This window comes from Phyllostomus discolor, chromosome 10 (assembly GCF_004126475.2).
Source record: "Phyllostomus discolor isolate MPI-MPIP mPhyDis1 chromosome 10, mPhyDis1.pri.v3, whole genome shotgun sequence".
NCBI lineage: Eukaryota > Metazoa > Chordata > Mammalia > Chiroptera > Phyllostomidae > Phyllostomus > Phyllostomus discolor.
The window spans coordinates 40,276,146-40,288,414 of record NC_040912.2 but is presented as its reverse complement, the minus strand read 5'-3'; the positions used below and the strand labels follow the sequence as shown (position 1 = coordinate 40,288,414).

Below are 12,269 nucleotides of genomic sequence, written 5' to 3'. Positions count from 1 at the left end.
CACATGACACCAAATTTTTGTTAAAGCAAGAAGTGGGGAAATGTCACAAAAGAGGTTAAGAATGTAAGAGATTTATTTATTTACTTATTTATGTATTTGTTACATAATGGGGATTTCACAGACCATAATTGAAAGATATGAGAATGCAAGAAGAACATGAGATTACATTATGGCAGAAGAAGCTTGGTGTAGGATGGGGATGAGAATAGAGAAGATGATAAATACATATTTGCGAGAGATTTCATCTTAGGCAATTACCAAGGATAACAAATATATGAGAAACAGGGATTTTAAGTGGGCTCATATTCTTCATATAATTAGATTCAGATATTTCCACATTATTAAGAAAAAGATGTGCAAAGAGGTTGGGGGTTTCTTCTGGGATTTAGGCCAAGGTTTGTGGTATCACCCCCAGCAAAGGTCAAATAGAAAAAAAAATGCTTTAGGTCCAAACAGCAGGCAATGAGAAAGCGTGAGGGGGTGGACTGCAAGAAATCAGAAACTCTCCCACTAAAGGAAGGCCTTCAGTGTCTTGACCCTTCTTGTGAGGCAACAGAGGGTCTAGGATTGTTTAGATATTAGAATTTGGGGTTTTAAGGTACAGTCCTAGTTATTGAGAGGAAGAGCAGAAGGTGAGTTAACAGAACATCAAGTGGACTTCTGAGGCAAAGGGCTGGCTTTGTTCTCAGACTGGGGGACTGTGCTGAACCATAAGCCACGTGTTCAAGTGAAGCAACACTGGGCAAGAAATGAGACAAAAAGCTGTCTATTCTTGTTCCTAAAACCATTTTTTTAATTTATAAAAATTATGTTGGACAATATTTTAACATTTCTTAACCATAGCACATAAATGAGTACATACACATTATGATAGCTATCTAAAATGTGGACAAATGTTATGCTACTGTAGGTCTTAGTTTAAAATTAACATCTAGTTAATTTTATAAATCATAACCTGAGTGAAAAGGATCCTGGTAATAAAATAGGCAGAGTCTGTTTTAGAAGAATTTAGAAACATATTTGTACTTGTAACTGGCCTTGGTTGAATTATCAATTGCAAAAACAAAGATTTTTTGGATTTTTTAAATTTTATTTTCATTGCTTACACCATTAAAGTTGTTCCCATTTTTTCTCCTTTGCCTCTGTCCTCCCAGCCCTCGCTGCCCACCCTGCTTCCCTCTGGCCATCACCACACTGTTGTCTGTATCTAGGGGTTTTGTATACAAGATCCTTATCTAATCCCTTCACCTTCTTTCATCCAGACACACCTCCTCACCAACCCTGACTGCTGTCAGTCTGTTCCGTGTCTCCATGACTCTGTTTTCTATTGTTTGCCAGTTTATTTTGGTCATTAGATTCCACATGTAAGCAAGATCATATGATATTTATCTTTCTCTGACTGGCTTACTTTGCTTAGCATAATGATATGCTGTTGTACATATTCTTTAAACCTACTGGACACCGGCTGTGCAAACCAACTGGTTAGGCACAGGGTTCTGCGGGGGGAGCAAAGCACATGTATTCCCTGTCTGAACTGACTTATTTATTCTGCCTTTCCACAAAAATTTCAATTCCCTGGGCCAGTTTTGTTAATTTCTTACTTTAGTTTATTGATCATTTTCAGTCAAATTGTTTTGCAATGTATTTTTATGGTGCCAATTTTAAATAGTTTTATTTAAGACATTACGTGTTCAACTTTACAATACAGTGCTTACAAAGTGCATTATTTCCTTTCCTTGTGCACATAGTCCATATTCAAGTATCAGGAATGCTCAGTTTTACTATACTGCAAATCAACTTTTAAAAAGTTTATTGTATTATCATTAATTCCTCTTTCTGAAATTAGTACAAAAGTATATATTCTGGAACATTTTTCCTATTATTAAAAAACCTTTTTTTTTTTCTGAAAAGAATGGGGTGACTCTCATACCAAATTAACACATAATTTTTTTTTCTTTTTTCAAGAAACATTTGTGGCGACATTGGGATACCAGGAAGGTGGACCAGGCAAGTACTGGGAAGCTCCTTTAGAAATTGTCTATGTAACTACCCACAATAGGCTTTAACCCAGAAATAAAATATAACAGGTTTAATTAAATAATTTTCTTTAAAGCCTGAATCTTAAAAGCAATAAGCAGAAAACAAAAATTAAAATGTTAAAATGTATTTACTTGCATCGATGATAAAATCCTTTGTTTTATTCAGAAAGTGATAGGCATCTGGTTTTCCAGCTACATCCTTATCATAAGCTCGACTTAGCTGAGTACCAGGAAGCATGTTTTCAGGCAAATTCACTGGGTTAATTAACATCTGAATTTCTGCTGCAGTGTATAAAAATACTGAAGAGACAACACAGAGAGACTTTTAAGTAAAACCACATTAAAATATAAAAATGAACAACTTCATCAATAACTATTCCATGTGTTTGTCCCCATAAATTATACTTATAAATAAAATTGTGATTTTAAAAGAATTTTCATCTAATATTAAGTCACAATTTTTCTTTAACTAATATTTCTATATGTTTTGTGTTGTACAGAACAAATTTGAAATAAAGGACAAATTGAGATCTCAGACATCCTGCATCTTTATTTCGTTCTTTCATGAACAACTATATAGAATGGCTATTTCAGTTAAAAGCCAGTTTTATTAATTTCTTACTTTAGTTTATTGATCATTTCAAATTGTTTTGCATGTTCACCATACATTATATTTTTCATGTAAAAGTTTGTTGTGTTATAACTTAAAATGCTAGCTGAAAGAAATGAGTGAAACATGCTTTCTGCATTTATTTACTTATTTTCATTGCTTTTCTTTTTGTTAGAAAAAAAGGAGGTTCTGTTTTTGGTTAAGTTGTGACTCATAAATTGTGTTATGCTGTGCCTCTAAAGCAAAAACCAGAAATAGCTGTATCCTGTAACTCACTCCTAGAGTATGTAGTTTGACTAACAAGAAATATAAATAATATAAAAATGTTTAAAAATAGTCCTGCATCAATAAATAATATTTCATAGGAATTTTGTTATACAATGATATTTATATTGTAAATTACTCCAGAAGACCCTAATGAAAAATAAATTACCATAAGTAAAACACTGTTTGAAATAATCCAAGATTTAGCAATGCGTTTTTTTTTTCTGTATTTAAATACATGTGCGCATGCATGAAGAGACTGAGCCAGAATGAGAAAATAATATTCAATGAGTTAAAAGAACCTCAGCAGGAATTCAAATTCTTTAATTACCAGGTAAACTTAAGTTGCTTAACAACAAAGAAAAATCATAAGTTGAACAAACCTGTGCATATTAATGAAATCCTGAAGATGTTCATGGCTAGACCAGCTTTCCTCATGTCCACAGCAATGCCTGCCACAAACGCTTGGCTGTGGCTATATATACCAATTCAATCTTCATTAAAATTAAGCCAACAGGTCAATAAAGTGTTACTCAACATTAAACCCAATCACTTCATTCTGTTTATTGAATGATTATGCACGTAGGTCATATTTCAGTATCTGTTGCTGGTAATTTGGTGAGAAGATTATCAGCAAAGCCAAGATCATTATATAAAATCAATTTAAATGGTAAGTATTTAGTTAATGTGGGGTATCCTGTGGAGAACTTTTGGCAAGCAGTCGTCTAAGTGATTTGTTCTTTAATTCTTGTTTACCTAACAAAAGGTGCTGTAATAGGATAAAGAGTTATTTTTAATATGAGACTTGCAACCCTAAGATGAATCAGTGAACACATACTTCTGAGTGTCACTAACTATGCAAAGTCTTTAACTTTGTTAAAGACTAAGGAGCCTCCAAGGTGAGTGGGAGCCATTCTTAGGTAGTTTATAACCTAGCAAAGATAATGGATAGATAAAAACAACTATGCCCAGCATAGCAGGTAATAGGTTTCAGCAAAAAAATCACATGAAATTTAAAGAGAGGGAAGAGACACTTCCAAAAACAGGAAAGAGAGAGACCTTCAAGGAGGAAGTGGCTTTTATAACTAAAGCTTGAAAGCACAAAGTCTTTTGATAACAGCATTTTATTAGTAAAACAGTTTTAGTGGGTGTCTCCCAATATACGTCTAATGATATCTTTATAAATTATTTATATGTGACACGAAATATGTTATATGCTCACAAAATATAAACACAAATTAAAATATATTTAAAAGAGCCTTGGATGATGGGGCTCAGTTGGTTGGAGTGATGCCTGTGAAACAACAGGTCATGGGCTCAATTCCTGGTTAGGGTGTGTACCTGAACTGCGTGTTCATCCTCGGTCGGGGAACAAATGGGAGGCAACTGATCAACTGATCAATGTTTCACATATTGATATTTCTCCCACTCTCTCTCTCCCTTCCTTCTGAGGAAGGAGATAGTCAGGAGGGAGGAAACTCTGGAGACACCCCAGGGCTAAGACAAAAGACATCAATATAGAACAGAAACAATGTGCTAAGACCAGTTGTCCCTGCTTTCTGGAAAAGTGCTGAATCATAGTGAATCATGACTGTACCTGCACAAAAGATGCTACATGACCCCTGCTTCATTATAAAAACATCATCAAATTAAAACTGTACGAACCCCTGCCCTGGTGGCCAATCAAAGACAATCATGGAAGACCACATGCACCATAGCTTAAAAATAATATAATTACTTGCACAGGCACAATAAAGGCCTGCCACAACTACCCAGGAAATATCTGCCCTATAGGAACAGAATCCCTCTAGCCACTGAGGGGCAATTTCTGCTTGGAGTGGGCCTACTCCCATGTTCTGTGGAGGGTACTATCACTTAATAAATCTGCCATCTCTCTTTCTGCTGTAAATTCTCTGTGTGTTCTGTTCAATTCATTGTTCACAATCACCAAGAACCTGGTTACGTGTATCTACCTGCAACACTTCCTCTCTCGCTAAAATACTTTATAATTATACTTTATAATGAGATTAAGAATAAACGAAAGATAAAACAAACAATATTTCTTTATAAATTCATTTTACTTTATCCATTAATCATACAAAATGTATTTTACATATTAAATTCAACATAAATATATTTCACATAATAAACTGTATAAAATATTTGTTATATTATTTAATAGTAGTTAGAATGAGAATAAATTAATATGCTTTATTATTACTGATAATGTGAATTTTATATGGTGTGATTCAATATTTTCAGAGCCATAGTCACAGCTCAGTTTATATCTACATTTGGTGGCTATTAAAGATAGAGAAGATCCTAAAGATTCCTTTCAAGTACAAGGCATGCCTTGTTTTATTGTACTTTGCGTTATTACAGATATTGTACTTTTTACAAATTAAAGGCTTCTGGCAATTGTGGATAGACTCTATCAGCACCATTTTTCCAGTGGCATTTGATCACTTCATGTCTTTGTGTCATATTTTAGTAATTTTTACAAAGTTTCAAAATTTGTCATTATTATCATAGTTATGGTGCTCTATGATCAATGATTTTTGATGTTATGGATGTAATGGTTTGGGGACACCACAATCCCCACTGGTATAAAACGGCAAAGTTAATCTACAAATGTTGTGTGTGTTCTGACTGTTCCATGGACGAGCCATTTCCCCATCTCTCCCCCTCTCTTTGGGTGTCCCTATCCCCTGAGACACAACAATATTAAAAGTAAACCAATAACTGACCCTACAATGGCCTTTAAGTATTCAAGTGAAAGAGAGTTGCACATCTCTCCCTTTAAATCAAAAGCTACAGAAGATTAAACTTAAAGCCAAGATAGGCCCAAAATTTTCCCTCTTGTGCCATTTAGCCAACTTATGAATGAAAAGGGAAAGTTCTTGAAAATATTTAAAAGCACTGTTCCAGCAAACACCAAAATCATAGGAAAGTGAAACAACCTTTATTGCTGATATGAAGTTTTAAAATCTGAATAGAAGGACAAATCAACCACACCATTCCCTTAAGACAAAGTCTAATCCAGATCAAGCCCCTGACTATCTTCAATGCTATGAAGGCTCAGATAAATGAAGAAGCTGCAGAAGAAAAGTTTAAATCTAGCAGAGCTTGGTTTATTAGATTTAAAGAAAGAAGACACCTATGCAACATAAAAATGCAAGGTGAATCAGCAAGTTATCCAGAAGATCTAGCTAAGAAAATTCATAAAAGTCACTACGCTAAGCAACAGATTTTCAATGTAGACAAAACATCCTTATTGGAAGAAGATGCCATTTTAGGAATTCCAAATTAGGAATTTTATATCTAGAAAGAAGTCAATGCCTGGCTTTATTTAAAGTTTCAAAGGATAGGCTGGCTCGCATGTTAAGGCTAATGCAGCTGGTGACTTTAAGTTGAAGCCAGTGCTTATTTGCTGTTCTGAAAATCCTAGAGCCCTTAAGAATTATGATAAATCTATTCTTTCTTGTGGTCTGTAAGTGAAACAACAAAGCCTGGATGACAATAGATCTATTTGCAACATGGTTTACTGAATAATTTAAGCCCACTGTTGAGATCTGCTCAGAGAAAAAAAATATATATTGAAAATAATACTGCCCATCGATAATGTATCTGGTCACCCAAGAGTTCTGATGGAAATGTACAATGAGGTTAATGTTGTTTTCTTTCCTGGATCCATTACACCATGTATTTTGTAGCCCATGAACAAGGAGTAACTTTGATTTCAAGTCTTATTTAAGAAATACATTTGTAAGGCAGTAGCTGCTACAGATAGAGATTCCTCTAATGGTTTTGGGCAAAGTACTTAGAAAACCTTCTGAAAGGATTCACCATTCTAGAGGCCATTAAGAATATTCATGATTCATTGGAAGGAAAAAAATATCAAAATTAACAAGAATTTGAAAAAATTGATTCCAACTCTTATGAGTGACTATGAGGGGGCAAGACTTCAGTGGAGAAAGTAATTGCAGAAGTGGTAGAAATGGCAAGAAAACTAGAATTAGAAGTGGAGCCTAAAAGATACAACTGCGTTAATTGCTGCAATCTCATGATAGAATTAAACAGAGGAGGTATCACTACTTATGGATGAATAAAGAAAGTGGTTTCTTTAGCTGGATCTACTCCTAGTGAAGATGCTGTGAAAATTGTTGACATGACAACCAAGGATTTCAAATATTACATAAACTTAGTTGACAAATTAGGGACAGAGTTTGAGAGGAATGAATCCAATTTTGAAAGTTCAACTGGGTAACGTGCTATCAGATAGCATTACATGCGACAGAGAAATTGTTTGTGAAAGGAAGATTAATTGATGTAACCAACCTTATCGTTGTCTTATTTGAAGAGATTGCCACAGCCACTCCAACCTTCAGAGCATCCACCACCCTGATCAGTCAGCAGCCATCAACATCCAGGTGAGACCCACCATCAGCAGAGAAATTGCAACTTGCAGAAGGCTCAGATTATGGTTAGCATATTTTAGCAATAAAATATTTTTAAGTAAAGTATGTATATTTTTGGAAATAATGCACACTTAATCAACTACAGGGCAGTATACACACAACATTTATATGTACTGGAAGACAACATACATTGTATGACTCTCTTTATTTCAATACTTAATTTCAGTTGCCTAGAACTGAACCTACAATATCTCCAAGGTATGTCTGCATTCACAGAACTAAAGGGAATGAGTACATCATCTTGTACTTAATAAATCATGAACTCATCTTTCAGTTCTGTCTAATAATAGTTAAAATTATTGAATATAGACAGCTATAAATGTCCTTAATCTTGATGTCAATTAGAATTTATTTCAAACCGATTAAAAGATATTATATTACACATTTTTATCAGTTTACAATTAGCTGAGACTCATCATTTGTGCCATTTTAAAAGTGATTAGAAAATTCTGTTTCCAACACATGTGAGATGACATAGATTCTTTATAGGTGACACACTTGTGGTTTGAATCACAGGAGAATGGAAACATCTCCAAGTGGGCTTATCAATAGCATGAGATTTTAGTTTTAGTTTTTTGTTTTCAGAAAGCAGTTGCTTTCTTATTCATAGTTAAATAAGACATTCTTTCTTTAAGAGATTTATAAGTACTTTTTATTATTATTTTCACTCATGAATCATTTGTATATTATAAAAATGTTATACAAATTTGGAAGACTTGTCATTTGTAAAGAAAAATACGTAACTAATCATTAAATTTTACAATTCTTTAAACATTGTGCTGTTGAATAACAGGTAAATATCTATGTAAAAATTTCATCATTGTTCACTATCTCTTTAAAAATCGTGTTTCTTAAACATCTATTTCTTCATTCTAACCCCCTAAGCAGCCATTCTGATAACTGCTTTACGCTTCTGACTTAAGCTTCTTCATTGTCACTCCAATAACTTGCCAATAAATAAATGTAAATGCATTTCATATATGATGCTATTTCTGTAAATTAATTTTTGAACTGTTTATTTTTATTTCTGTTCAAAACAGCCATTTTATCAGAGATTATGCTTAGATATTTTCCCCATATAATTTATATTACTTGGAGTAGTTATGTTTCATGAGAGTATTCTGTATTTTCTTTTTTAACATTTTTTTTTTAATTACAGTTGATTTTCAATATTATATTAGCTTCAGGGGTACAGCATAGCAGTTAGGCACTTATATGACTTAGAAAGTGAGCTTCCAGATAGGTCTAGCACCTACCTAGCACAAAACATCGTTATTACAATATTATTGACTATATTAATTAGTAAACTTTCCCTTTAGTGGTTCCAAATAAATGACTTTTAAATTTTTTTTGTTGTTAAAACAGAATCTAACAAGTAGCATAAGCTAAGGCATGTTGGAAATGCACTCTCATCCAAATATTGTGCATACCTGTCACACTGAGTGATTAATTCTAATAATTCTTTCTTTAAATCTTTAATACTTTTCTACACCTTCCAAAATTTGTTAACAAACAATGTGTTTCACTTTGTATATTATTTCACTTGAGCTCTTTTAGCTATTTTCTACTGTATGAATAATTATTAACTCAATTAAATGTGAACCTTTGAATTTGTTGCTCTGTATGTATTGCTAATGGGTAAAACTTCATCAGGCACCAAATGTGCCCCTAATTTGCAAGATTTCTAAAAACATTGTGTAATTTTTACTTCATGTTCTGGGTACAAAAATCTTAACATTTTGCTAACTCTGATGTCTTTAAGCTACCATGAGCTAATATTTCCAAAAAAGATATGGACTTAAGTCAAAATTCATCATTTAAATAGTACATGTAAATAAGTGCTGCATGTATTTTTTTCTGGAAAATATTAAACCTTTTTGGCTGACTTCTTGGTATAGGAGATCATACTAGCAGCAGGAGTGCTCATCTAATGTCATTTCTTGCCCTGCCCCCTATTTTTCCTCCATTGTTTTCTTATGTAATTTAAATTTATTTTTTATCTAGTAAGAGCGATTTAGTTTACACAAGGTGATACAATACATAAATTCACTTCACCTACATTTACTTGAAGTGCAAATAAGAACAATGTGACGGACATAAACCAACAAGGGAGAAGGACTTCTTCAGTGTAGTGGAATCCCCCCTCGGCTCTTCCAATGGCACATGACCGTTTGACAAGAGGCCCAGTGAAAAGGCCACCAAGGGAATGAGTCTGAGGTTCTGTCTTACATATTAGATGAAAAAAGTAAGTGTAAGTGAGAGTTCTTATATATCCCTCCACCACTGCAGTAGATTATTTTCCAAATTATTTCATGCTTGAAAATTACACTTTGGTGAATTTTACTCTAATTTACTTGATTTATATAAAATATTCCACCAATGAAGATTTGTTCATTTATTCATTAACTTATACATTTGTGCAATAAAGGGAAAAGGAAAAGGAGAGAATGACACTTTGGTGAATAAGGTAGTATGAACAAAATTAGGATAATAGAAAAGTGTTTTTGTTTAATGAAATACATAGAAGTCTCATTATTTGCTTTTGAATAAGGCTATAACATTAATATATACAGGGCCTGGCACAAATAATACTCCTTTTTATTGTAAAATCATCAGCATGTAGTTGTGTAAAATAACAATGTCACACTCAAGTACACCATATGATATTTTAAGTGAAATATTCAAATTAAAACAATAATTATTATACCCATATTATTACCCTACCAACCACATTCAAATAAGCATTACTTCTGTTGGACCGTGTATTTATATTATAAACAATCATATATCTATGTACATATGTTTGTATATGTGTATATATTTATATATGTATATATGTTTATATATGTATATGACAAGGACAAGATAGTCTTTGCTGTACATGGTATTGCAGTACTGGAAAAATGTTATGCAAGATGAAACCATGTAAATCAATTTTGATAATCAGTAAGAATAATATGATTGTTCCAGTACTTTTTAAAAATTTTGCCAAAATATTATAAACTCTCTTACTACAGGTTAGAAATAGATTGGGAATTTAAAAAAAAATAGTAAACTAATGTTCATTTGAAACATTGTAGTTTAATGAGAACTAAAATATTTTATTTCTTTGTGAAAAGACTTATCGAGAGTAGTTTGAACAGTGCTTGCTTTCTTCTCATCAAGTAAAGATAAAGAGCAAGGATCTTGGCAAATTGTCTGATTTCTTTCTAGGTTTGGATCAGCTTCCCATATTTTATCTTTTGAACATTTGGTGTTGTTAAATGTCCTTGAGATTTCCTTTAATGTGAAGTTTTTTTGACAATGTCACTTCCTCTGGGACATTTTTATCCTTTTGGTCACAGCCACTTTCTTCATTTATGTTGATAAGTCACCTTTGTTAAGATTCTCCGACTGCATATCTAGAGTTCTTTACATTGTGGCAGTCAACTTTCCCATAATCAGATATTTTTTTCTGTTAACTTCATTTATTTCAATTGGAATCCTGCAATGATATCTGCATAGTAGAGTAAATGTTTCTGCCATATGGCATCATATCACAAGCATTTCCTTTTTTTCCTGGAGCCTCTCCTGATTTCAAATGCATGCTTTATGTCACATTTCATCCAAAGTTCAGCTAAGAAAATTGCAGGATGCTCAGTTGTGTGAATAAGCTGCCTGAAAATCCAACTTGTATACCCATCTTGGGCTATACAAGTTAAAATATTTTCTTGGTTTATTGACTGGAATAATGAAGTTTTGGTTGGTAGTAAAAAGAAATTTCACATTTTTATTCACAACTCTAAGAAACTTAGAACCATCAGCAGTAAAGTGCTTTAAAAGTTAAATTATTTTGCCAACAGTATTTCTCTACCACTGACAACAAAGGAATGTATAATTTAAACAGTAACAGTGCTAGAAAAATGCTTTGGCTGTGGCCTTTCACTGTGGTTATCAAAATCTACCTAGGAATAAGAGTTTTCTATAATTTGATTAAAATCAATTACACAGAGACTTATTAATCATGTAAAAAATCTACAGTTCTATATGGCTTTGGCAGTGGAATAGAGCTTGGCTTAAATTATCCAGGTAAAGTTCTAGGAAATGTTTACATTTCAAGTCTGCCATGGGATTCCAGGTATGCAAGATGGAAAGGGTGCTTTGTTAGGCTTCCTCACATATCTTCTAGCAGAGGTTTCTTATGAGCAAGATGCTGGGTGACAATTCTCCATGGATTTCTTGCATTTCTGCTGACCTTGCAAACTAAGGACCTGACCACCTATGCTCTAGACTCTGTTTTCAAGGATTCTTGTATAGGAAACCATCTGAAACATAGAAGTAGTATTGCTCTCTAGAACAAGGAGCTGGTTTGTTTACTGCCCAACATGATAAAGATAAAGTCACCCTCCAAGGAAAAGATCAGGTAGACTTAATGCCCTTATAAAAGATTCAGGTTTTCTCAACTCAAAGATCCTCTCCTCCAAAGTAATCTATTGTACATGCAGGCATCACATGGTCCTCTGCATTATTCTTTGGGATTTGGGACTTAAGGAACCAGTGTGAATACTGACACTCCAGCTACTCCCCAGAGCAACAATATCTTTTGTTTCTGACCCCAGGGTATCATGTTCTTTTACCAGCAACCATGAAATGTGGGAAGCAAACCCCTGAGACTGAAAGCAAAAGAAAAATCTCAGACCTCTCCCAAGTTCTTGCCAAGAGAAACCTCAATATATCCTTCCAATTGCTGAAACAGATCTCAGGCAAAAATGAAAGTGACTTCAAACTCTAAAAGAAAATCTATCAGATGTATGTTGTACCTTAATGGCAAAATACTGCAGACACAAATTGCCCAATTTTCAAAGAAGTAATATAACAAAGTACTCACAATCAAAAGTA

The 12,269-nt window shown here is 33.4% G+C and overlaps 1 protein-coding gene across 8 annotated transcripts in view; it reads right to left on the bottom strand.

Moving 5' to 3' along the window:
* Nucleotides 1-3,375, bottom strand: part of LOC118497085 (cadherin-related family member 3-like) — a 114,481-nt gene extending 111,106 nt beyond the window's left edge. For all 8 annotated transcript variants that reach the window (XM_036010689.1, XM_036010692.1, XM_036010696.1 and 5 more), the window contains exons 1-2: nt 3,297-3,375; nt 2,172-2,339 (exon numbers count right to left, since the gene is read on the bottom strand). In XM_036010689.1, coding sequence (XP_035866582.1) covers nt 2,172-2,339; nt 3,297-3,351 — 223 coding nt within the window. In that variant the 5' untranslated portion in view covers nt 3,352-3,375. The remainder of the gene's footprint in view (nt 1-2,171; nt 2,340-3,296) is intronic.
* Nucleotides 3,376-12,269: the final 8,894 nt, after the last annotated feature.